General features: G+C 63.6%; 1 protein-coding gene across 1 annotated transcript in view; it reads right to left on the bottom strand.

Moving 5' to 3' along the window:
• SDK2 (sidekick cell adhesion molecule 2) overlaps positions 1–25916 on the bottom strand; it is a 49863-nt gene extending 23947 nt beyond the window's left edge. Inside the window, 2 exon segments of the mRNA XM_050908647.1 lie at positions 5094–5253; positions 25838–25916. Coding sequence (XP_050764604.1) covers positions 5094–5253; positions 25838–25916 — 239 coding nt within the window.
• Positions 25917–26285: the final 369 nt, after the last annotated feature.

Genomic DNA, 26285 nt, shown 5'->3' with positions numbered 1-26285 from the left:
TATTTGAATAGTTACTGTGCAATAATGAAATGTCAAGTGAGCATTAAAACACACTTAGCAAAGGTTTAACGACTCCCAGCATCTGAGCCACGCGTCCCAGCACCTCCACCCGCACCCAGCCACGGCGCTGGGCTGCCACTCAGCGTGTTTTTAAATAACCCCCCCGGTATTTCATCAGCCCCTGCTAACTGTATTATTGGATCTCAATTAGCTCCCGATTGGAAAGGGCTGTTTTGACACATGTGGCTGGAGCCATCGCCTCTCTGCTTGCCAGAAGTGTTGTCCTTTGGTCAGGGGAATTCGGCGGGTGCCGGCAGCCCTGTAAATCGCTGCCTCAATTGGCCCTGCCAGAACAATGAGCCATTTAATAGTTAATGCCCACGTATTAATCTGCCGCCTTCCTGCAGAGCAGGGAGGGGAGCGAGCGCACAAGCCTCAATCCATGTTGTGGCATCCGGAGGGCTCCGGTGCGTCCGTCACCAGGAGCTCAGCCACTGCCACCGCTCAGCTCAAGTGGCATCTTCAGGCCTGAGAGCCCTCCACTGGTCTCCTTTCCGTGGCTGCCTGAGCCCATGTGAGGTCCCAGCCAGGAGATCCCCTCCATTGCCTTCCCCCCACGCACCTCCTGCCAGCCCCGATGCCCGCATGGCTCCCAGGCACCGCTGCCCTGCGCCCGGCAATCGCTGCCACTTGCTCACGCCAACTCCCCCCATGTCCCCCTCAAAGCCAAACCAGGCACAGAGAAAGGCAGGAGCCTTCACAGCACAAGCATCACCAACAAAGCCCACCCCACGCTGCCCATTACCGGCTCGGTGCTGCCTCACTGGCACTCCTGGGGGCTTTGCCACATGCAGCCATGCCGAACGTGAAGCCGGCCAGGCTGGAGCCACAGGAAGCAGAAACTCACTGCCAGGCTCCTACTCAGCCTGGCTGCAACCCCTCTGATGTTCATCAGCTCCCATTAATTATATCATTGAATGGCAATTAGCTCCCCAGGGGAGAGGGCTGTGCTTCACACCCGGCTGGCAAAGAGCTGGTCCAGTCAGAGCAGGGACGTGCACCCGCGAGCAGCGGCACAGGTTGGGGTCCCAGCAGGGAGCCGGGGGTGAACCGCCCCATTTGCCCCCAGGTCTGTGTTTTTGAGAGGGTCCTGGCTCCGTATTTTACATAATTTGGGGACAAAGTACGGGCATCAAACATCTGGGGTCCTCAAAAGGCCATAAAGGCTTGGAGGGGGTCCCGTGTGCGCAGCATGCCGTGTTCCCTGCATCCCTGGGCGATGCGCACCCCAAAACATCCCAACCCAGCAGGATGGGGGGTCGAAACCGCCCCAAATCTGCCCCTCCTCGGTGAGCCCACGCAGGGCGGCTCCTGCCAACCCTCCCCACACATGGGAGCAGACGGGGACACCACGTGCTAGAAACCAACCCTGGGGCTTGGGGGGTCTTGGCGAGGGGCCGTGGGGCTGCGCTGTGCCTGAGAAACCCAGGAGAGCGCCGGGAGGCTTAGTCGTGCAAACCTTGTTTTGCTGAGGGGAGGCACGGTGAGCACCGCAGCGGCAAAGCCAGCAAGCGTCAGAGATGTAATTATACTTTCCTGGGCTCCGAGCTCCCAGCAAAGGGGATCTGGGCTCTTGGGAAGAGGCGGAGGATCCTTTAGTAGCTGCTGGGCTCCTGCACCAGCTGCGGAGGGACGTGGGGAGAGGAAAGAGGGCTGATTTAGTAGATAGAAGATGCATCTCTACGGATGGGAGTCTGTCCAGAGGTAATCTATGTGTACGGTAATTTCCAAAGGCAGCAGGACTCGATGCAACCCTTAATAGGACAATCTCATGTGATAAATTACCAGACCCAACTAATCTGCATGTTAAATTTCTTGTATGAGAAATAAATATCCTCAATTCACCAGAGAAGCGCTTGCCTTCCGAGGATTTCATTAAAGACATCAAGCTGCCTGATTTGCATGTTATGATTCCTCGTACGAGAAGAAGTCAGGCTCCGGAGAGCTCACAGGAGAGCCCGGCACCGGCGAGATTATGCACAGAAAAACAGAGCTGGCCCCGGAGAGCGCAGTGCCGGCGTGCCAGGGCACGGGAGTGGAGCACACGGGCAAGCCTCCACCGCCCGCCCGCCCTGCCGTCACCTTAACGAAGGTCACAACGGGCATCGGAGGGGACGGGGTTTTGCTGTGGGGTCCCCAGGCGTGGGAGGCAGCTGGGGTCCCATGGGAGAGCTGTCTCCATGCACCCCATGCCAGAGGCAGGCAACGGAGGCAGCAAGTAGGTGAAGGCAGGCTGGTCCCTGATCCCCCGCGGTCCCCAGGGATGCTCCCGGGGCGGGGGGTCTATGTGCACACACAGAGCCAGGCTGGTCCCCAATTCCCCACGGTCCCCAGGGATGCTCCCAAGGGGGGATGGCTCCAGGCACACACACAACCAGGCTGGTTCCCAATCCCTCTGTGGTCCCTGATCACACTTGATCCCCAGGGATGCTCCTGAGGGAGAACAGCTCCACATGCACACGGAGCCAAGCAGGTCCCCGATCCCCCCGCGGTCCCCAGGGATGCTCCTGAGGGGTTGGCTCCACCTGCATGCAGAGGCACTGCCTTGGCCTCGCTGGCTCGGGGCCGGGGACCTGCCGAGCTCGCTCCCCACCTGCCCTTCGCCGCACGCCAACAAGTCGCTCCGGTGGCAAGCTGGCGGCTGAATCCTGAATCGCTGCGGGAAGGAAAGGGCGGTCGCCATGGAAACACGCTGCCAAACTGGGAGAGCGGATCCTTCCCTTAAAACGTGGCGTGAGCTCGTCCGACCATCAGACGAGGACGAGCCGGGGTGGTTCGCGGGGAGCGTGGGGCCAAGGGGGCACAAGCCCCAGCCCGCAGCCCCCCGAAAAACGGGTAAAATGCACCAGGGCGATAGCAGGCGGCGGTGCCGGCGGGATGCCCTGCTGCAGGAGAGGATTTGGGGAGGAGCAGTGAGGATGCCAAGGACAAAATGCTCAGTGACACGCTGACCTGGCCGGGAACCACGAAGTGATGCCACCAAGCCCAGCCGGCTCCCCGGGCACGGCCCCCCGCAGCACATGGCCCTGCTGCAAAGCACAGTGTGTCCTGCCACGGGCACGGCTGGGCCCCAGGGAAGGTCCCTCCTGCCCCCAGAGTGGGGACATGGCGGGGGGGCACGTGCCAGCCCCAAGCTGGGGGGGACTGGCTGCATCCCGCCTCCCTCACCCACGCTGCCGATGCACCCACAGCCACTCCTGGCTCCCGCACGGACAGGAGCATCCCTGATCCTCCCCGGCCATCAGCACTAGCCCTCCCCTCTCCAAGGATTACTCTGTTTCTAAACTCGTTAACTTTTAATTACTACCTTCCCACTGCCTGAGCAGGCTGGCTCCGTGCCACTGACATCTCTATTAAAATTCAATTTCTGCCCATCATAACTAATTTTGGTGCTTCGCCTTCCTCACCGGCAGCCTTCAATTCCAGGCAAGACGTCCAAACTCTCATCTCGACACATTAAATCCCTGCGGAGACCCGGGGACAGGCAGCGCACGCCAGGCAGAACGAAGCTGATGCCGGCAGGTTGCGTCCTCGCCGCGGCGAGGACGGGTTAAAGCCAGGCAGCGATTTGCATAGAGGCTGTTTGCTTCATTAGCTGCGGCAGGGTTTGTTTGGGTTTTCCCCGTGTGTTTGTTTATTTTCTCGCTTCCTTCCTTAATCCTTTCTGGCTGGATGCTGGAGCCAGAGGCGGGGGCCCGGGGCTCTGGGGAAAGGGGAGTCACCTTGGCACAGGGATGCAGGGCTCCAGAGCTGCCGGGCATCCCAGAGCAGAGACACGAGCGCTGGCCACTTTCCCACAGAAGGGTAGACTGAGGCACGGAGCAAACCCAGGAGCAGACCCAGGAAAGGAAGCCAGAAGTCCCTGTTCTGGGTTTGGAGGTGCTCCCCAGGCCCCCCAACCCGCTCCGAGGACGGAGCAGAGCCCGGGGTCGGGGTCCTGATGTCTTTCTCCCGCCTGGGGCGGGTGGCTCTGCCCCAGCGCTGTGCGGCTGCCCTGGAGGAGCCCCTGCACGGGCTCTGCGTCCCCCCCATCCTGTTGTCACCACCGTCCCCACAGTCCCACTAAAGGGTTGACATTTTGCGTTGTTCCCACTGCAGCCAATGTGACTCCTGACAGGCGTGAGCTGTGGGAATTGCGGGGCTCAACAGGTCTCTGAGCTTCAACACCGGGGCTAGGGACAAGGGACCCGTCCCATGGGGCACCCAGCACTGGTGCAAACACCCAGCACCGAGCCTGGGGCATCGGGGACACCGCAGAGCTGCAGCCACCACGGCTTGGTGGGGGACAGCCCCCATTGTCCCCAAGGACGGCCACTGCTCCAGCACCCAGCACGGCACATGGTGCCGGGGAGGGGACCCAGCACCCGGCACAGCACACAGTGCTGGGGAGAGGACCCAGCACGGCACATGGTGCCGGGGAGGGGACGTCACCCAGCCACATTGTCTGCGTTCCTGGCATCCCGGAGCAGCCCTGCGTTGCTACAGCAACACGAAGCCTTTGGATTCAATGCCTTTAAACGGGGAACGGCTTGTCTCAGGCTGAATTATTGATTAAAACAGAGAGGATGACACACACACACACACAGAAGAGACGGCGAGAGGTGCCCAGCTTGATTTAAAGGCAAGCTCCAAGCAGGCTGTGACGTGAGGCTGGCCACTCTGCGGCAGGATTAGTCGGCACATGGGCCGGATGCCCAAACCCAGGGCGATCTCTTGTGCCACCCTTTCTTGCTCCTTCCCCGAGTTGGGACATTCTCGGGGAGCCACGAGCCGGCCGTGATCTGCGGCCCGGTGTTAATCCCACCTGTGCAAATGCCTCCTCCCCGATGTTGACCTGCTTAAATCCACCGTTTGCTCTCCAAACAGAGGCGGCAGCTCCCGGCATGCTAACCGCTGCCTCCGTGCTGCCTGCCTCCCCAGGATGGCATCCCCTCGCAGGGAGACTGGCGATGCCCGCTGTGTCGCGGCGGCTGCCAGCAGGGACCGGCGTGCCGGGCGGGATTCACCCCGGATGCTCGGTGGCGGGGACTCACCGGTATTCCAGGGAGAATTTGGTCAGCTCCCGGCTGTTGTGCAGCCACTTGAACTCGAGGGGCCAGCTGCCCTCCGCCATGCACGTCAGGACCAGGCGGTTCCCCTCCAGGTGGACCTGGCTCCGCACCGGCTCCGTCTTAAAGTACGGGGAGACATCGTCTGCGGAGAGAGGAGGGAAAGGGGGTGAGAGACATAACCGGCCCCATAGCCTGCCAGCCCCATAGCCTGCCAGCCCCACGGCAGCAGGATCACTTCATCACGGGCATAACCATAACTCAGCAGCACGTGGGCACGTGGGCACGTGGGCAGGGGGATGCCGGGGGCCACCTCCCCGTCCCCCTCTCCCAGCCAGGGCCCCCAGACACCTCCACTGGCCATTTTCCCCCCTGAGCCATTTCACAAGCCTATAGACAAGAGCTTAACCCATCTAGGGTTTATCTAAGCTGCTTGCTTTGCTTTATTCCCGGCTGCCTTCGTAGCGTTTCAGAAGCACTGAGCTTTTAACTCGGGGGGTGAAGGGGATGGAGGGGCTGGAAGCGGAGCGAGACATAAACACTTACTCCTCTCCTGTTTTATTTGCTAAGTAAAACTATAAATCGAAACACACAGCTCCATTTTCTGCTTAACAAATGGAAGCCCTTTTACTTCAAAGACACATTCATATTCCCCAGCAGCTTTCAAGTGCGCTTTCAATCACAGCTTTGGGTTTTTTCTTTGGGGTAGGGCTTTGCTTTCTTGTGTGCGCGAGCTGAATTCCTGCCACAGCTCTCTGCACTGCGAGCCGGCACCAAAGCAGTGCCTGTGCCCGTGGGCTCAGCCTGCTCCGGTGCCTCACCACCCTGGGGGGATGTCACGAGTTTGCAGGAGCTCAGAGGCACCCAGACACCACCAGACCTGCACTGGGGGTCCCTCTCCTCTCCTTGCTGGCGGGGCCCGGCTCCTGCACACCCTGGGGTGCCCGTTTGCTGCACCCACGTGGAAATGCCCATCTGATTTACACCCAGCTGCCCTGTCTTGCCTGTCCCCAGGGTGGGCACGGTGGTGCTAAATGCCAGGCAAGTCATTAGGCAGGGAAGGAGCAGCTCGCGGCTCCTTAATTTAATCCTCCTCTTTGACCTTCAGCAGCGCTGGCTGGCGCGGGCAGCCCTCACCCCAGTGTCCCTGCCCCAGGTCCAGGCTGGATCCGGCCATCAGGGCACCTTGCAAAGCAGGCGTGGGGCACCGGGGCCGAACCCTGCAGCAGCCCAGCACCCCAGCGAGCCCCAGGCGCTGCGGGGGCAGAGGGGTGCCCGCCGGCACCACGGCAGCTCGCTCGGTGCCCCAGCTGTGGGGTTTGGCACGAAGGGCAGCTGGCTGCAAGCCCGGCCCATGGCTGCATGATTCCCTGGTCCGGAGAGCTCGTCGCAGCCCTGCGGCGGCTGAGCTGCGGTTTTCGGGATGCCCAAGGAGCAAGGCACACACGTGCCGCTGGGGTTGACCGAGCCGGGCTCGTGGGAACGTCCAGGAGCGGGATCTGTGCCTGTGCACGGCGTGTGCCACCTCTGCACGCGTGTGCGCAGGGGTGTGCACGCGTGTCCCCACCACGGCGTGGCAGGAGCTTGACCTGCAACACCGAGGCTTCGCCCACGTCGGGCTGGACGGCACAGCAGGACTGAGACCCGGCGTGTTCAGTGCACCCCTCCACTGAGCCCAGCACCCAGTGTTTGGGAGGCGTTTGGGAGGCAGGGTGCTCCTGGTGCACCTTCCCCTGGGCCCGCACGCCGTTTGCATACATCCTAATTTGATTTTAAGCAGCTAAGGCTCATCCCGCTTTGAAGCACCCGAGCCATCTGTTCTGCATTAAGGGGTGAAAAACGGCGCAGAGGAGGAGAGGCAGCTCCTAATTCCACTATTGATCGTGCGATCGTTATCCGCCCGCGAAGGTCACGGCAGCCGCCTTGGACCGAGTGGCTCCCGTCCTCCCCCCAACCAGCTCCTCCGCTCCCCTGGGAAAGCCAGAACTGCCCCAGCCACGGCAGGGGACAGCGGGGCTGGGGGTCCTGGGTGCACTGGGCATCCTTTGTGGGGGGTGAAGGCGGCACCAAGCTCTAGCCGCGCTCCCCCGGGGTGGCTGTGCCGGAGCAGCTCCGGCTGCAAATATGGATGGCTGCATGTGAAATCCTCGTCATCCTCCCGGCTGACCGGTGCCTGGCAAAAGCAGCTGCCCGGGAGCCCCACACCCCACCAGGGACCCCAGCCCAGTGCCGGGGGTGGCAGGAGGAGCGGAGGAACGCGGGGAGGGGAACACGGCTGGTTTAGTGCCAACATCTCCGGAGAGGCCTCCGGGAACAAGACAGGCTGCTCCCGGCATTCACTTGCCCACCAGCTCCCCGGCAGCCGCCCGCGCCGGCTCTCGCCATCAGCACGATGTGCCGCGGCTTGGAGGGGAGAAGGGTGGGGGGCCCTGATGCTGAGCAACACTGCACCCCCTCACAACCCAGCCCCTCCTGCAGCCCTCGTGCCTCGGTTTCCCTCCGCTCCCCGGCGTGCCAGCAGCACGCAGCATCGCAGCTCTGCTCCCGGCAGGCCGGGGGGAGCTCCTCTCTCTCGTCATCCCAGCAGCACGACAGGCCATGGCACCATCAAATCCAGGGTGCACAGGGGTGCCCACCACCTCACCGCCCCACTGCAGAGCCGGCAAGGATGGGGGCTGCGATTCCCCCGGTCCTGGACCCAGTGGGAGGTTTCCCGGTGCGTGACAGCCACGTCCCCCCCAAATGAAGGGTCATTACTGCTAATTCCGCCTCTCCCCCATCTGTTGTGACTGTTTACACTCCACTTGCTAATTAGAGACTAATTAGTTGGTGCAGAAATTCATCACTTTCCAAACACAGGCGGCAGTCAGAGGCGTCCCCGGGAACATCTGCACATCTGCCAGCGGCACGGGCCGGTGCCGAGCTCCTGGGGCCACCGGCCGGGTGCCATGCCATGCTGTGCCAGCTATGCCAGCCCGGCACAGTCCCCTCCACGCAGAAAGGTGCCACCAAACCGTGCCATCCCCATCCTGCCCGCACCAGCCCCCGGCAGCACCGGTGACCCGGGGGCTAAGCCCCGCTGTGGAGCGGTGCAGGGGACGCTGCCTCCAGGATGAGCCACTCCAACCAAGCTGCCACAGCGATGGGATGGGATAAATGGGACGCCAAGAGCTGGCAACAGGGAAGGGGAACAGGAACGGGCATGACCCCGGCTCTCTCCCTCCACTGCCGATGACATTTTAATGCCAGGGCCTCACAAGGCACTAATCCTGCCTAATGGGATCACAATCTTTGCCCCTGCACTTTATTTACATAAGGGCTGCCAGGAGCTGGGTCTGAGCCCGGTGCATTAGCGCCGGGGAGGGAGTGCGGATGTAGGGCAGGGAGCCTCGGTCTCGCCGAAAGAGCAGTAATGGATCCTAATTCCCGGGCGTAATGGGCGAGCTGGGAACTAAGCCCCCCTCTCCCCAGCTTCAAATCCCTCTTGATGGGAAGGGACAGGGAGTTTTAAGCCCAGAGGAATCCCGGAATGCCTGCCACGGGCAGGGCTCTGCTGGGCAGCTGCTGGCGGGGGGGAAGGAGGGTGCGACACACGCACCCCTCCCAGCCCCGTGCTCGGCGAACCCCGGCAAGCGGAGATGAGATGGGGATGGGGGCACGAGGTCTGACTCCACAGGTCCCCCCCGGCCACCCACGAAGGACCAGCAGCTCGTGGGACACCCGGGTCCTTCTCCCGTCTTTGCTGTGGATGCCTCGCACGAGCACCGGCAGGCGTGGGTCCCCCTCGTTCAGCACAGGGTCACCACCCCACTGCCCCTTAGGGACAGGGGGTGACATCCAGCCGCTCCCCTCCCCAGCTCGCTAATTGGAAGCTGATCAGCCCAGCGCCAATTCCTGCCGATTGACATGAATCAGGGTGAGAAACAGCGGGATGCGCCGGGCAGCCCCAACCGAGCCAATGCCCACCCATGCCAGTGGGATGCCCTGAACCCGGCCCGCCTGCCCCCACGGGCTCCAAGCACCCAACAGAGCCCAACCAACACCGGGTACCAGTACCCAGCGCCGTGCCCACCGCCTCGGCCACCCAGTGCCAACATCAGCCTCAGAGAAAATAACTTGATCGGCTCCCCTCCCTTCCCACCGGCCCCACTTTGGTCCGGCCAGGATGCGGCCGGTGCAAAGGGGCAGCCCCGGGAAGGGACTGCTCCGCTGTCTGCACCCCACCTCGACCATGGGAGGGGGGACAGAGCTGTGTCCCCGGTCCCCCAAGCTTTGCAGTGCTTCCCCCATCCCTCCCAGGGCATCACTGCCCAGAAAGCAGGATGGCAGCTCTCCGGGAGCGCTGGCACAGCCACCAAGCAGCCCTGCGCTCCCGCTCCGGCCCCCCATGCCCCCCCCCAGCACGGGGAGATGGAACTAAATCTCTTCTGCATCAGACTATCGCTGGCGCTCCGCAGCACGAAGAGATTAAAAAACAATAAAGAGAAAGCGAAACCCTCTGCTATAATTACCAGCCTTTAGCCGCCAGCGGAGGCAGGGAGGGAGGGAGGGAAGGAAAAAAGGGGAAAAAGAAACAGAGAAGAAGCAATCCACTAAAATTTTAATAGGAACCACTGCATTTAATTTAACGACACATTTTTTCAATTACCAGAATAATTGTTTTATTCATAAAACGAGTTTCAATAAGAGGGTAATTTTCCTTTGTTTTTATTATTCATTTGTGTAACATATTCGCGGCGCAGTTCCCCGGCGCCGCAGCAGCCGCTCCGCATCTGGGGGGCGAGGGGAGGCGGGGGGAGCCTGCGCCAGCGTGGCAGGGAAGGGGTTAACATCACCAGGGCACCCCATGGCCCCCAGACACAGCACCCATGGGGGACTACAACATCCCTGAGCACCCCGGTGGGGTCACAGCCCTGGTTGGGTGCAATGAGAGATCACCCCGGGGGACCCATCCTGCCCATGGCACGCTGTCCCCGGGGACAAACCTGTCTGTGGCCACCCCAGCTGGGTGGCCCTGTGCCCAGGGACCTGGTCGGGGACAGGCGAAGCCCCAGGGCCGTGCCACCACCCGAGGAGCCGTCCCTTGGCTAAATTACATTTTCTGCTTGTCAGATGCCAGCGTGCGGTTGGGAGGCATCAATTTTTCAGTGGCTGTTGGTAAAGTCACCGGGCTGATTAAACGGTACACGTCCCTGCGGGCACGGAGGGCACGGCACCGCCGCGGGGACGGGAGCTGCTGCAACGCCCCGGCACGGCCCTCGGTGCCCCCGGTGTCCCCACCACGGTCCCCTCCCGGGGCGGTGACAGGGGCCACGCAGGGCGGGCGGCCGGCAGGTGCTGGGGGATTAGCAGTGCTCTCCACTGCTGCCGGAGCCATTAGTATTCCCGAGACGAGGCTTCATTCCCTTAATAAAAAGCAAACACAGAATTGAAATGCCGAACGCTCCCGGCACCTGGGGAGCTGCGGAGCACGACGTGCTGCCGAGCAGGGACCCAAGCATCCAGGGGGGACCCAGGCATCCGAGGGGTGCCAAGGACGAAGCCAAGCCCGGGGCCGGGATGGCGCGGGCATCTTCGCTGAGCCCCACTCACCCCCCTCTCAGCACCTGAGCAGGCACGAAGCAACCTCAGCCGCTACCCCCCGTGCACAGGCCCCTCAAACTCGCTGCATGTATGGTCCCTGTTTGCCAGCGCCCATCTGCTCCGCTGGCACCCCTCAGCCACGCCAGCCTCATCTGGCATGGCAGGGCCAGTGCTGGAGCCATGCCCTGGGGCCCGCACCGCGCTCCGGCAGAACACGTCCCCTTCAATTCATCGTCTCTCCCGCAGTGACTTGATGCCGGCTTCAAATTTAGGGAAGAGGTGGCAAGGAAAGCACCAAACCCAGCCGCACAGCTACGGAGAAGCACCGGCAGGAGCGGGGATCGTGGCACACATGCAGCACCACTCACCCGCAGGGACATCGGAGCCCTGAGCGTGGCTGTGCCATGACACCCGGCCGGCACGGGGCTCTTGGCAGAGCCCAGCTTTCATCTCACCGCCCGGCAAGTGCAGGTTTGTCAGCAAAACCTACCAGCAAAGGGTTTTGGTGCTCCGCGGCAGCGTGCCGAGGCGCCGTGCCAAAGCGCCTTTGCTCCTCTCTAATCTGCCTGGCTCACGCGAATGCCCCCGGCGAAGCGTGGCGGCGGCGTGGCCCCGCGGCAGGAGCCGTGTGTGGCGGGAGGGAGGCACAGCGCGGCACGGCGTTCGGCTCGGCTCGCTCAAACCGGGGATGAAAGGCAGCGCTGCCGCGCTGGATGCGGCGGGGGAAGACGCCCTTCATGTGGCACCGGCCCCGCTCTGCCGGGACCCCCGGCTCTGCGCCCGGGGAAGGGTCCCTCCACACCCCCCGAAGCAGCACGGCTACGAGCCGCAGCGCAGGGACACGGTCGAGAGTTGAGGGACTCCCCTTCCCGCTTGCACCAGGACCGGGTGGCCCTGGTGCCATGGGTGTCCCCACATCCCCCGGTGCCATGGGGAAGAGGGTAGCCGGGGGGGCTCCAGCGCTGGCCGCACGCTGCAGCCTCCCTGGGGTTCACACAGGGCCGGCAGTGGGGCAGCACGGCTCCATCCTCCCCAGCCCATCGCCCACTGAAGCCAAGATCCATCCCAGCATCAGCCCTCGGTCCCGATTCCAGCGGAAACGGCTGGTCCAGGAGCACAAGGTGGGCCACGGGGGACACCCCAGCCGTCCCTTGTTCCCCCCAGGCTGGGCTGGTGGCCACGGGGTGGTCTTGGTCCCCACTGGCACACGGAGTGGTGCCAAAGGCACCTGGCACAATCCTGCCCATCTCAGCCCCACAGATCAGCCAGGCCACCCCACACCTCCCCACCCATGGTGCGTCTTTTAATGCGTTTTTTTTCTTTTTACTAAGAGACTTATAATTGCAGATGTGTCCATTAATCCTCGCAACTTACTTTGTTCCCTTCCTTCCCTGCTTTTCCCCTCCCTCCCTTTCTCCCCCCACTGAGACCAAGAGCTTTAAAACTCTCCTTCTGGCTATTAATCAAAAGCAACCTCTCCGCTATCATGAGTGTACTTGCCATAAATTAATAGTGGCCTTCTTAATCAAATCTTATCTTCTCTCCGAGTCCCTGGCGCGCAGTGCTGGGGTTGGTATCCCAATCCGCCCGGCCGTGAAATGCAATTTCCAATGCTCCGGTGGACTCGGCAGCTCTGCTCCATCTCCTCCTCCCCACCCACACCAGTACCTGTGCCGGCGCGGCAGCACTGCCTCGGCCGAGAGAGAGACCTGGCACACTAACCGCGGAGGTGGCTCCCAAAAGACATGCTCCATTTCTCAGCCATTTACCACGTTTATCCACAGCCCCCACGGACGGCACTCGCCTTCCGGCATTATTTAGAGGGCGCAGCCCGAGCCAGGGGGTTCGGTGCTCGCCGGCGGCACGAGGCTGTGAGAGCAATCGTGGGAAATCCTCCTGCCAGAGCTGGGAGCATGGGAAGGCAGCAGGGCCACAGCACAGCTTCTCGGGGGGTCAGCCAAGAGTGATGCTCTTGGACCTGCAAGCTCATGGTGCTTCACTCGCCACGGCGTGCTCGAGAGCATCATCCCTCCGGTCCCCGCAGCACGGTCCCCCAGCCTGGCCCCCCATCCCTGTCCCACCAGGTTTCCCTTCTCCCGATCCACACGGCGCCTTCCCACTGCACACCCCTTCCCAAGGGCAGGTGCAACCCCAGGATGACGACGAGGACCCACGTGTCCCAGGCGATACCACCCCACGGCAGCCCCTGCCCCACGCACATCACCATCCATCCTGGCCGCAGCTCCGATCCATCCCTGGGAGCCCAGCCGGGCTGCAGCAGACCTCCACCCCAGACCTCCCCTCCAGCCCTGCCCGAGCTCCAGCAGTTCCCCAGTCCCATGGAGCTCCCAGACAGCAAATGTGAGCTAGGACAGAGGGGGACCTGAAAACGGTGCCCTACGGCCGCTGCTTCTCCACGCTGGGGCTGCTAATTAGAGCCCTCTCCTTTGCCGCACGGAAAACCCTGCGCTGTGATTTTCCTGCTTGGCAGAGGCCACCCTGCCTCCCCAATGGCCTGAGACAGGCACGGGGGACTTCGGCTCGGTCCCTCCTGCAGCACCACAGTCCAAGCTGAGCCCCGAGCGGTGGGGAGATGATGGGGGCCGCAGCCAGAAGCCACGCCAAAAAGGAGCTGCTTCTCGTAAAGCGATTGCGTAGCGGAGCTAGGAGGGTTTTTAACCCAGGCAGAACAGCCTGGAGAGCCTCCCTCGCTCGGCCCCAATCACGCCGAGATCACAGGAAGAAAAACATCTTTGTTGCACGTAAGAGGGGCCGTGGCCCCAAGCCGTCGGCAGGTCGGAGCAGGGCTGCGCTGCCTGCGTTTCAGAGGATGCAGGAGCATCTCACAGCAGCCGCATCCCTCCAGCGGCAAACCCCAGAGCTGTGCCAGGCGCCGTGCCCGTCCTGCCCACAACCGGGCACCGGTGCAGCCCTCAGGGTAAGAGCTGGAGCAGGACGGTGCAGCCGAGCGGCTCCCAGGCTGCGCAGGCACCCGGTACCCTCCAGCCATCTGCCGCCGGCACGCACCCTGCAACGACCTTGCTGCCGAAACACATCCGTCTTCGCTCCGATGCCTCACGCTGAGCCCGTCAGACTGCTCACAGCATGGGGATCTGCTGCTCTGCCATGGCGAAGGGGCACGGGCAGCGGGAGGGCTGCCAGCCAAGGGCACGCTGGCCCTTGGGCTCGGGCAACAGCTCCTGCCCACCCGGAGAGACACGGATGGAGCCGGGCACCTTTTCACCTCCATCCGACCCTCCTCGTGTTTGTGCAATTGCTTTAGCAATTTCTTCACATAGGAAAAGGTTTTCTCGGTGGTGGGGGAACCCTCAGGAGATGGGGCCAACCCTGGCGAGCATGCAGGCATGTGTGCATGTCACCTGCGCGGCAAGAGGGGTCCAGCGAAGGAGGGGAGCCGGGCCCGGCGCTGCTGCCCCACCAAGGAGCCGGGCTGGACCCGGCAGAGCACACTGCTCCAGCGCCGCTGCCCCACTCCCCCGCGCCTCCCTCAGAGGAGATTTGGGGGTTCTTACATGCCGTAAACCGATTGCAGAGGTGTGTTAACTGGATTAGGTGGGAGGCTGAGAGAGACACAGACCTGGAGGAGCTGCTCAGCAGAGCATGGCTCCTGCCCGTGTGACGCTGGCAGGATTTACAGAGCCGGCTTTAAAACTGATTTTCTTCCCTTAAGCCTTTGGAAAGGTGAAGCTGCGGGAGGGACGTGGGCTCTGCCGCCTCCTTGCCCCCTGCAAGAATCCTGCAGGGCCCCGGCGTGGGCTGGCAGCGGGGTCGCGTCCCCACATCGGTCCCCGGAGCCGCTCCTGCCCTCGGCGCTGGCAGTGAGATGCGCAGGGTGACACCACACCGCCTCGGGCAGCAGCAGCCCGGCTGGGCACCCGCAGCGCCTCGGGGAACAGCACGGTGACCCCAAGCCCCCGCACGGCCCCATCAGCACCCGCCCACCCGCGGCGATAATCCCTGCGGGCAGCAGGCACCAGGTCAGGGCTCTCAGTGACAGCCCTGCAGTTAATGCAAGCTGACCACTGCAGGGCACGGTCGGGGGGGGCCATGGCCTCAGCACCCCTCTCCCCGGCCACACCCAGCCCAGGAGAGCTGCCCAAATCCCCCTGCCCAGACCCAGCCCAGGGCAAAGGAGACGCCGACGGGGACCACCGCCATCCTGGGATGCAGGAGCAGCCCAGCAAGCGATGCCCCCCCACCCCACCACGGTCCCCAGCACGACACTGGTGTCACCTGCGAACTGCACAGCGGTTTTGCCGGTGTCACACTTCATCCATCTCCGCCGGAGCTCTGCGGCAGCGCTTCCCAGCCTCAGGGCAGGGGAAGAGGCAGCGGGTACAATTTCTGGGGCCAGCGGCGCTTAGCAAAGCCCAGGCAAAGACTGGGAGCCCCAAACCCAGCCAAGGTGGCCCTGGCATGGTACATGGCCAGATCTGCTGCGGCACAGCCAGCAGGAGCCAGGATCCAGCCCCTCGCACCCAGCGGCTCCGAGTGGGGTTGGCGCTGCCCGCCAGGACCATGGCATCCCCCAGGACAGACAGATGGATGGACAGACGCCCTCCTCCCGCACTGCCTCCCGCCAGGCCGGTAGGACACCCCAACCGTGCTGCCATCTCCCCTTCCTCCTCCCACATCTGTCTCCAGGCCCATACTTATTTATTTATTTGTTAATTAACTGCTGTTTCCATAACAAACGCTCCAGCTTCTCCCAGCCTCCAACAGCCCTGGGGCTGGATTGTTAACTAGGATTTTAATTTGTTAATTAAAAGCAGGATGGCTCCATAACAAGCTCCTCTTCCGCAGTCGGGCTCTCGGAGGGCTCAGCAGGCCATCGGCTGAGCCGGCGGCCTCGCCATGCCCGGCTGAACCCCCCCAGGGATGGGGCACATGGGGAGGGGTGAGCCCAGCTCCCCCGGGACAAGGGGTGTTTGCAAAAGGGACATCGAGCTCGGCAGCACTGCGGTGCCTGCTCAGGACCTCCCTTCTCCCAACAGCGGTGCTGGAGATGACGCCACCTCCCTTTGCGGTCTCCTTTTGGCAATCCCTTCCCCAAACACCACACAACCCCCAGCACATGTCCCCAGCCATCAGAGGGTCCCAAATCTGGCGACTGACCCCCCCCCGCCCACTGCAGCAGAGCTGGGACCGTGCCAGCATCATCCCCTCTCAGCTCCCATGCTTCTGCCTAAGGACCCCAGCCCAGGGCAGCCCTCGGCACCCAGCCCCTGCGGCACCGGGGACCCAGCCCGGGTGCACCCCAGTGCCGATGTGGGCCAGGTAAGGCTTGAGATGCTCCTGGAGCCAAGGGAGAGACGTCAGCCCTGGCCGGGGAACAGCGTCTCATTCAGCCCCGCGGCAAGGCCGTGGCTGGGAACAGAGCGGGGCTGTGTGCCTGCCCGTCCCTGCCTGCCCTCGCACACCCAGCCCCTCTGCCTGCCCGCCCCGGCAGCGCCGGCTGGAAAAAATAACATTTCCCCTCGTGGGAAACCCCAAACAGATGCACACACGGCACTGTTGTATGTTCCCAGCCCATGAGCCCGGGGGGGCTGACAAGCAGAGCTTTGTGCTCTGAAGCACGGCACGGCCCCTACGGACGGACCCCGGGAGCCTGGCCCCAAAGGCACAGACCCCAGCACGGAGCTGCAAGCCCAAATGCACGGAGCTGCGGGGATCTGCAAGGGACCTGCAGCAAAGGGGCCATGCACAGATGCTCCTGGGGGGACAAGAGCCCCCCCCCAGCCTGGGGGCACATCCCCAGGACTGCCCGGCTGCGGGTGACGCAGCCGGACATCAGCACGGGCTGCAGCGAGCCTGTCCCTGCCGAGCATGTCCCCACGCAGGGCACAGCCCCGTCCCCAGCTGGGGATGTTTAACAAGCTCCAGGCTCCGGCCAAAACTCCTTCCCCAGCAAACTCCATCCGATGCCACAAATCCTCCCGACCCCGCGATTACGCAGCTCCGCCGTATCTGGGTCACTGCTGTGAGTCACGGACACCCGGAGAGTGACTCAACGCAATTAGAGGGGCCGGATCCTGAGGCTGATTTCCTCAGGAGAGACTCTAGAACGCTGAGGAGGGGAAGGACAGATGGACATCACCTCCAGACCCCCCAATAGCCACCAGCCAGACACTCTCCGGGCAGGAGAAGGGGTGAACACACATCCTCCTCCCCGCAGCCTCAGAGGGGTGGAGGAGCCCTTCCCAGCCCCAGCTCCAAAGGCTTCCCAGCCAGGACCGGAGCTTCCCTGTGAGGGTTTGGGAGGAATGGGCTCCACACCCAGCTGCCAAGCAAGGCGGGGGTCCCGACAGTCCTGGTCCCCAACCCCAGGGTGGTCTGAGCACTGGGTGGGATGGATGGCACACGAGGCCAGTGCAGCACAGCACAGCTCGGGGCTGGATTTGGCCCCATGGAGCATACGGAGTGCATCCTCCAGGTATTCCTGGAAGGCAACCACAGCCCTGGCTGCAGTGGCTCCGCAGCCGAGGAGCCACTGCGGCCGAGGAGGGGTGGAAAAGCAAAGCCACCACCAGACCTGCCCCACGGGAGCCCCGACAGCACCTGGGATGTCCCTTCTGCAAGGGGCAGCCATCCCCTCCTCGCCGTCCCCAAGATCCTGCCGCCCCCCGCATCCCCCAGCCACGCAGGATGCTCAGCACAGCCCTCGCCCTGCAACCCCCCCTCACAGCCAGCCAGCCACTTTCCAGGCTCGCCACGAGAATCTCAACAAGGCGGCATTTCCCAACCAAAAAAATACAGCGGGGAAAGAAAAACAGAAGACAGAAACCACAAGAAAAACCCCACTCAGCCTTTCCCATGGCGCTGACGCAATTAAGTCGCCAGCCCCGCGGGATGGAAAACACTTCGCCAGCTCCCCGCCGCCCCCCCCGCGCCGAGCAGGACGAAGGTGCTGGCAGCCACGGTCCTCCTCCCTGCGGCACAGCCCCGAGCCAGCGGGCACTGGGCACTTGCCGATTTACTGAGGTGTTGCCCAGACATCCTTTTTCCAAAGTATTAATTAGTCATTGCATTGCTCACTTGAAACATAAATAGCTGTAGCGTGACAGCGAACACGAGTTTTCCTTGGAAAAAGCTTTTTTCCAAAGCTTTTCCTTCCCAGACGCCCCTGTTCGCAGATGGGGGACGGGAATAACTCGCAGCCTGGCAATCCCCCCCCAGCCATCCACGACAGCCCTGAATTTCCAGGGCAGAGAAGCAAACTCTGGTCATTGCACTTATTTACACACTTGTGGCTCTCCCAGCCAGAGGGGCTCTTCCAGCCAACGCCGCGACGCCGGGCCAGCGATTCCAGCGGCAAAGCCAGCGCCGCTGCCCAGCCTGACGTGAAGCTTATGGGGAGAAGCCAAGCGAGCGAGACTCCACCACCGCCCCAGGTGAAGAGCTCTGGCAGCTCACTGCCCCTGCTCGCAGCACGTGCCTTGTTTCCACCCTCCGCTGCACAGCTCTGCTCCCCGCCGCTGCCCGCCCAGCCCTTCTTTCCACCATGCAAGCGAGGAAAATGGAGAAAATGGGGAGATGAAGGCGCCCATCACCTTCCTCCCCTTGCACCCCATGCGTGCAGGCAGAGGCCGGGTGCTCAGCGCTTCCCGGTGCTCAGCCGGTGGGGAGGGCTCTCCCAACAGCAGAGTTCTGAATTAAACATACCACCCTAATGAGTTGATTTTATTAGTTTGCGAATGCATTGAGAACTCATTATCAAAATAAACATCAACTCACTCCATCGAGCGCAGTGCCACACACACACACACACACACACGCCCCGGCAGCGCTGCAGCTGGGGCCGCACGCCGCTCCCACCCCAAGACGCGCCGCTGGCCCCCTCTGCACCCCATCTCCAGCACCCACTGCAGGCTGGCTCCGGGGGGGGTGGGGGTGCAGGGGCGGCAGGCACCCACCCTGCAAAGCCCCTCGCACCACGAGGTTTCCTTCTCCATTCTGGCTGTGGGGCTTCAGGGTGGGCACCCAGCATTGCTGCTTGCTGGGGTGCGAGAGCCCCGAGCTCCTGCCACACCAGCACAGGCTGTGTGAGGTCCGGTGGGACCCCTTGGGGCTGCTGCGGGGCAGACAGAAGCCCCCACCCTGCCCCAAACTCTCCAGCCCCCTGCAAGCACCTCCAGGAACCTGTGCAGCACTCAGTGCTGGAGCACGGGGGGGCTTGGCAGACCCCCAAGGCCCCCCCAGGGACAGCCAGGGCAGGAGGCACCACCCCGGCCCCGGGGAGCCAGCACCGAGCCCCTCTCTGCCAGGGCCGGCGTGCCGAGGCGTGAAGCAGGGGCACAGCGGGCGCATTGTCCGGCTCGGCAGGACGCGTTCCCTTTGGAAACGGCAGCTAATCCCATTTCATCCCCCTTCACGGCCATCAGCTGTTTTTCAGGCATTCAGGAGGCGGGTTGCTGAAACCAGAGCTATTGTGTCCACCGCACCCCAGCCCCCTCCATCCATCCATCCCGGCCCCACGCTGGGCCAGGATCCGGCAGCACGTCCGCACCCAGCTCCCGCCCCAGCACCATCCCCAGCCAGACCTTCATGGACTGCCAGGAGATGGGGATGCCAGACCCACGCAGGACCCACTCCCCTTCGCCTTCCCCCAAGCTCTCAGCCTGACCCTGTGGTCCAAGCCCAGGCAAGGAGGAGGAGGAGGGGAAGCACTGAGCATCCCACCATGCCGAGACCCACGGGCACAGGCTGAGCCCCAGGGACAGCCACCTGCACAGCCCAGCGCTCGATTGCTCCCCGCCAGGGAGACGCAGACTCCCAGGAGGGATGAATAAGGAACATAAATGACCCTGTAAAACCCCAGTTAATGCCCAGGCCGTGCTCTAGATTCAGCCCGGTTTCCTCCCCCAGCTGCGGCTCACAGCCAGTGAACTGGGATGTGCTGGGGGGGGGGATGGCCCTGCAGGATGGGGAGGCTCCTCCAACCATCCTGGTAAATGCACCCCAGCCCTGCAGACGTGGGACGAGAGGGAAGCATGTGGGTCCCCAGCCCTGGGGAAATGCCCTCTGGCTCAGGCGATGCACACACCCAGGAGTGGGCACACATGCCCTGATCAATGAAAGGGCTCTAAAAATAGCGTCTCCCCTCATCAACTTGTCATGAGCCATGAACACAGCCATGCTGCCGAGTGCCGGGGGGCACCACCCCGCAACCCAGGTCTCCCATGGGCCGGGGTGACCTGCTGGCCTCAGGGGACAGCCAGAGTCTCCCCCCATGCCACGTGTGTCCCCGCTCCCCAAGAAGCACAAGGGACACCCGTCCCTGCAAGCCAGGGGTAGCAGGACCCTGCCAGGCACCCCAACCCCTGCCAGCTTTCGCACATGGACCCGAGTGTCCTGGAGAAACCCCTCTGGTGACCGGCGCTCCCGCAAACGAATCCACATCCCGCTCCTCACCCCGGCAGGACCTGGGAATCGCTGCTGCACGGAGCCAGGAGGGCTCAAGGTTACAGATGAGGACTTGCAGGTTGTCGTCTCACCCAGCAGTGCAAAAAGCAATTAGCTATCGCAGCTAAAATTAGCTCAGCGGTTTCTTTCTGCTAATGGTCAAACTCATCAAGGTTTCCCTACACCGGGGGCCTCGGCACCTCCGCATGGGCAGGCAGTGATTGATGGGAACTGACAGAGCCACTCACATGTCCCTACGTATGCATGGCAGCAGGATGCCAGCCGGCACCGCACCGCGGTCCCCTTCCCACCATACCCACTGCCACCTCTGCCCAGTGCCTCAGTTTCCCCTCCAGCTGCCCAGGGGCAGAGGGAGAGCTCCCGGCATGCTCGGGACAGCCAGCCCGGAGCTGCCACGCGCCGAGGTGGATGACAGGGACAATGACTGCTGGCAGAGAGGGAGGGAGGGTGGCTTTGGGATGAAGGGGGCCCCAGCATTCCTAGAATTGCCACCACGCCGTCCCCGCTGCTGCCGGGATGCCCAGCTGCTGGCACGCAGCGGCAGCTGGTCCCAGTGCCCAGGGCCTTCCCCAGCCCAGCTGGCTGCTCGCCAGGAGGTGACACTGATCCACGCAGAGAAGGTGACAACACGGAGCAGCCGGCAGCTGCCAGTCACAGCATCCCCAGGGATGGCCCTGCATGAGGCCGAGAGCCCCCCGCGCCCCAAGTCTCCGTTGCTTTGGGGGGGGGGGGGGGGGGGCCGAGGGCGGGGGCGCAGCCGCCCCATCAGAGAGGGGGAGACAAAGGGGGCCGGGGACCAGCTGCAGCCCGGGAATGTCCCCTGCCCTCGGCCCCGTTCCCATGGATCAGGTTACCCAGTTCCCAGGCAACCCGAGCCCGGCACGGCTTTCCAGGCGCAGGCATTCCTGCACCCCGCGGGGCTGGGGGCAAGGGGAGGGGGCCACCGAGGGGGCCGCCGCCTTCCCCGGGTGCAGGCAGGTGGTCGGCGTCAGGCAGAGAAGAAGGGTTGGAAGGTGAAGCATCGCTGGGAGCGAGGTGCGGGATACCACCCCCCCCCCCCCAAAAGCATCGCTGCGAGCAGGGGGATGCACCCTTACAGGCGGTCCCCAGCCCCACGGCGAGGGTGGTCAGGGCAGTGCCCACGCAGGCGGCATTGCCAGCGTGCCCAGGGTGCGAGGGATGCCAAGCGGGGCCAGCAAGGCAGGGAGCCGCTGCCAGCACATTCCTGCCTGCTGGCGAGGCGAAGGGTAGCTTGAACGCACCCGAGTCCAGATCCACCTCCATGGATGGCTCTGGGGATGCAGAGGGTGGGAACCCCAAAACAGAGCAGCAGCCGCGGGGATGGGGGAGGTCCCTGGCATTATCACCGCATCTCCAGCCGCTCTGAGTGACCCTGGCCCCGTGTCCTTTCCAGCAGCTCCATGCAACGCTCCCCTGCACAGGAGGAAGAGCTCCCAGGAGATCCCTTTGCTCCCAGCACCCACCACCCTGACCCAGCCTGGCCCCACAGGGGTGCTGGATCCCCACAGGCGCTTTGGAAGACCAAGGCCCGGTGCCATGCGCAGGAGCCGTGCGGCACCAGCGAAGCACCACAGCCACCGGCCCCTCCGCACCACCCTGTGCACCAGCCCCGGCACAACTCCGGGCACCGCAGGGGTTCAGATCGCCCTTCATTAGCACAATCACATCACCACTGACAGCAGCAGATTTATTACTGACCTGGCACTGACTGTTTCTCACCCAGCGACACGCGACTTGCTAACAAGCTTGGGGAGGTAACGAGGGGCTCGGAGGCGAGGGCACCCGCCACTCACCCACCCCAGCTGGGACCCAGCACTCAAAGGGTTTTACTCCCACACAGCTCTGCACCCCAGTCTGAGCAGGGCCTTCTTCACCCCAGACGACAGCCTGCGCTGCTGCTGTAAAACATCAATGCACCCCCAAACAGTTTGTGTAGGGCCTACAGTAATGCATGTTGTGGCTGGAGCCCGTCCCCAGGCAGGAACGAGCCACATCAGGGATCAGCTCCAGGCACGGGCTGGGGACAAGGACACGGTTTGTAAAGACCCGCGAAGGCAGACACAGGGTCACCCCTCATCACACCACCCCGCCGGCACGCCGCGAGCCAGCCTCCCTCCTCTCAGGTTTAATTATCAGCATTTTCCCAGGTTCACAAGCAACCTGCATCCGCCTGCCTCCCTCCTTCCCTCTCTCCTCCAACTCCTTCATTTACTTCCGCCAAGCAGAAATGTCACCACAGCCTAATCCCCGTGACTAAGGGACAAGCAGCGCTCGACACAGCCACCCTGGCCCCTGGCTAGCACCGGGGTAGGAGCCACTCAGCCACCCCCAGCTAGCCCAGCCCACTGATGGGTGCCCAACCGTGCCGGCAGCTCCGGCCCCGCCAGGCAGCGGAGGTGGGTATGAGCCCCCAGCCGCCCTCCTTCCTGCTGGCAGACCCTCGTCCTGCCTGTTCTCCCCCAGTGAGCCGGCTCCCAGTCCGCAGGCACGGTGGCATACCCCAGTGCTGCTGTGGCTCAGATCACTGGCACCCCAAACCTTTGGGGACCAGCCAGGGTACCAAGCACAGCGATGGGGCACAGCGACATGGGCTGCCTGCGATGTGACCGTATCCCCCTCCCCTTATGGTTACCAGGTCATCAAAATTTCATTGCTGTGCCTGGTCACTAATGGCTTCCAAAGAAGCATCAAATTTTAATCTTCCCTTCCTCTCCCCTAAAAGCCACTTTCCTTCCTGAGCCGGAGCTTTGCACGAAGCCACCGGCTAACGTGCCAGCCGTGCTCGTGGGGAAGGGAGAACCAGGGCAGGAGACACCCACACTCAGCCATCCCTTCCCCGGCAGCACCCTTCACCGAAGCCCTGGCGCGAGCCTGTCACCAGCATCGCGTCCCTGGGAAGGAGCAGGGGCTCATCTCCCTCCCGCTCTGCCCCACAGGGCTCCACACATGCGGACGTGCCCAGGCACCACACGTGGGTGCCGGAAGGTGCCAGCACCCCCCAACTCCAGTCCTTAATAAGCCTCTTTGGTGGAAGCTGCCCGTCTCAGGCCCCTGCCCCAAATCCCATCTGGAACCTTAAGCCTCCCAAATCCCTCCTGGGACTGGCCACAGCCTCCTCAATCCCATTAGAGGTGCTGTGCCAGCACGGGGGGTCCCAGGCTGTGCCCCCAGCCCCGGGTGCAGGGAAACTACATCCCTGGGGGTCACAAAACGTACAAAAAGTGGGGAGGAGGGGGCTGGGACACCCTCCCCCCAGACACCCAGCCCCCCCTCCCCGAGCTCTTGGGGGGCCCTTTATTTCTTGCTAATCAGCTGAAGACGCTTTTGCTGCAGGCGTGGGCTGGCTGGGGCATGGCTGGCAGCAGCGGGCTGCCTGTGCCCCCCTGGCCATAGCACCGGTCCCTGCCCGTGGCACCAGCGCTCGGCCCCGGCACAGGTCGCACTGCGACACAGCTCCCGCCCGGGCAGCGCTGACTGATTAGCCTTCCACCCAGCACCACATTCAGCTCCGGGTAATTAGCACGAGGCCCCTAATCAATAAGTTATTTTTTGCCGTGGATAATTAATAATTACACAGCACAGACGGGTTGTAATTAAACTTCCATCCTCTCTCTCCCCAGCAGCACGGGGCCTTTGTTTTACCAACTGCAGGTATTAAAGTGTTTCATCCTGCGCCCAGGGAGCCTCCACAGCCTGGCCGGGGAGGTCTCACGCCGTCCCCTCCTCCTTCCCTTCTCTATTGATCCCATTTTCTTTGCCTGCCTGAATCAATAGCACCGGCACAAAGCGCTGCCTGCCTCCGCTTCCACTGCCCCTCGCTGCCAGCCCTGCAGGGATACCCACGCGGGGCTGCCCTGCCTGCCGCACCGCAGCGGGGCTGAGCCGGAGGCCGAAGCTGGGCATCCCACCCGCACGCCTGCTCCTTCTCCAGCTCCCTCGCCCCAGCACCCAGTCCGCCCCAACGGGCTGCAGCAGCGAGTGTCAGCAGCCCACGCGCACCGGGCACCGCAGCCGGGGAGGTGACCCTGCCGGTGCATCCCCGGTGCTGGCCGCGGCAGGGAAGACGGGCACGCGCCAGGCTTTGGCAATGCTCCCCCCCGCCGCTCCGTCACGGGCAGCCACCCGCTCGCACTCGCCCGTGGCTGCCGTCTGCCACGCAGCGCCGGGGCCGGGCACCGAGCAATGTCACGCCACCCGCGAGGACGTGACACACGCCGCAGGGAGCCGAAGCCGCAAAGCTCGGCTCCTGCACCAGGAGAGGGGAGCAAAGCCCCTTCCCTACTCCTCGAGAGGGCTGAAGCACAGACAGCCCCACGTCTTCCACCCCACAGCAAGACCCCAGAGCCCCACGGACAAATGGATGGAGATTCAGTCACACCAGGAGCCTGTCCCGCAGGCGGGGAACAAACGGACCATGGGGGACCCGCCAGCCAGAGACGTCAGCCAGGAGAAAAGAAACTCGGCAAGGGAGTGAATCAATCAAAGAGACCTTCACAGCTCCCCACACAGGGCCTGCCCGGATAATATACTGCTGCTTTAGATGTTATGTTCTGAACTTAATTACTGAGAAATTATAGCAGTGCTGGGGGAGGCTCAGGGGGAGCAAGAGGACGGGAGTGCACAGGGACTTCTGGCTCCACTTGCTGCCGCAAACAAGGGCAAGAAATGTCGCGGGCGAGGACTCCCCAGCGCTACGCCCCACTGTGGCCCCCCCCCCCTTCCCCCCCCCCCATTTCGCAGCCTGGATCTGCTCAGTCCAAGCAGCAGGGACGGAGGCAGCTGTGCTGCAGCCCTGCCAGCCGGGAGCCTCACTGCTGGGGAGGGGATGGGACCCCAGGGCCCCCCTGGCATCTCTGAACCCCAGCTGCACCCCAAGGGGCCACAAACTATTTTTTACATCCCTCTCGGGTAGCGGAGCAGCTAAAAACAGGCTGTGCCATGCCAGAGCCCCGGAGGCGAGGAGCAGAGAAGGGCTCGCCCTGCCCAGTGGTACTGCCTCACCCCAAGGGCCGGCTGGGTGCACAGGGAGCCCCGGGCACCCACGGGGGCTCAGGGCTGCAGACCCCCTCCAGCCCCAGCCCCCTGCTCGATCTGACCAGCCGGCTGGACGTTGATGGGACCAAAACCAGGGCAAGAGCTGCTCCCTGGGAGCTCCCCAAACTTGCACCCCAGGTCTTGTGGTGCAATGGGGGTCCCCCAGGAGTGGGTGAAATGGGTGCCTTCACCCCCCGCCATCCCTGGGGGATGCTCAGCCTCCCAAAAGTGGTCCAGGGCAGTCCCTACCCCATGCTCAGAGCAACATTTCCCCCCCCATCCCCAGCCTAGGGGCAGTTATGGGGCAGGGAGAAGGAAGCGGCAGAGCAGAGCCGTGCTGCTCGCCCCCGCCGAGCCCTCTCGGACACCGCGCTGTGCTCGGCACCGGCGGGCCCCGGGCCCCAGCTCCGGGGGGGTGCTTCTTGAACACCACCGATGCTGCGTCCCACCCCCACCCCCCACCCCCCGGCAGGAGCTCCGGGGCCGTCTCGGTCCCCGCCCCCCCGGCTGGCACAAAGCTTCCCCGGTCCGGGAAGGTGGGGGCTTGGCTGAGCGGAGCAGCGCTGGGACCCCCCCAACCCTCCGCGGTCCATCTCCAGCATCAAAGTCGGAGCTAGAGGGTGCCCCCCCCCCCCGCACCCCCTTACCTTGGGCACCGGCTCCCGGGGGGCCGGGCAGGGCGAGCACCGCGAAGCACAGCAGCCCCCAGCTCCCGAGCCGGGCCATTGCTCCACCGAGACGGGGCGGGGGGGCAACTTCCCCGACTTTATAATCCGGGCGGCTGCGGCGCCAGTCCCCGCTGCTGGCCGGGCACCGGGGCGTCCTTCGGGCTCCGGCGCAGGGACCCCTGCAGCAGCGCTGCTCAGGGGGAGGCAAAGACGATGGAGTGAAAGGCTCCTCGTGGGGCGGAGGGAGGGGGGGTCCGCAGGCAGCTCCCCACCATGTGCAACTTCCCCGGGGACGTGCGGAGCCGAGACCCCCAAATCCGGAGCGGGGCCGGCAATCGAGCCCCTCCCCAAGCGTTGCGCCCCGCGTCAGGGAAGTGAAACGCAGGGCTACGCGCCCCCGGCCCCTCCTGCCCGCCCGGGCACCATG

The sequence above is a fragment of the Gymnogyps californianus genome, chromosome 19, assembly GCF_018139145.2.
Source record: "Gymnogyps californianus isolate 813 chromosome 19, ASM1813914v2, whole genome shotgun sequence".
NCBI lineage: Eukaryota > Metazoa > Chordata > Aves > Accipitriformes > Cathartidae > Gymnogyps > Gymnogyps californianus.
This window is presented reverse-complemented; position numbering and strand designations above follow the sequence as displayed.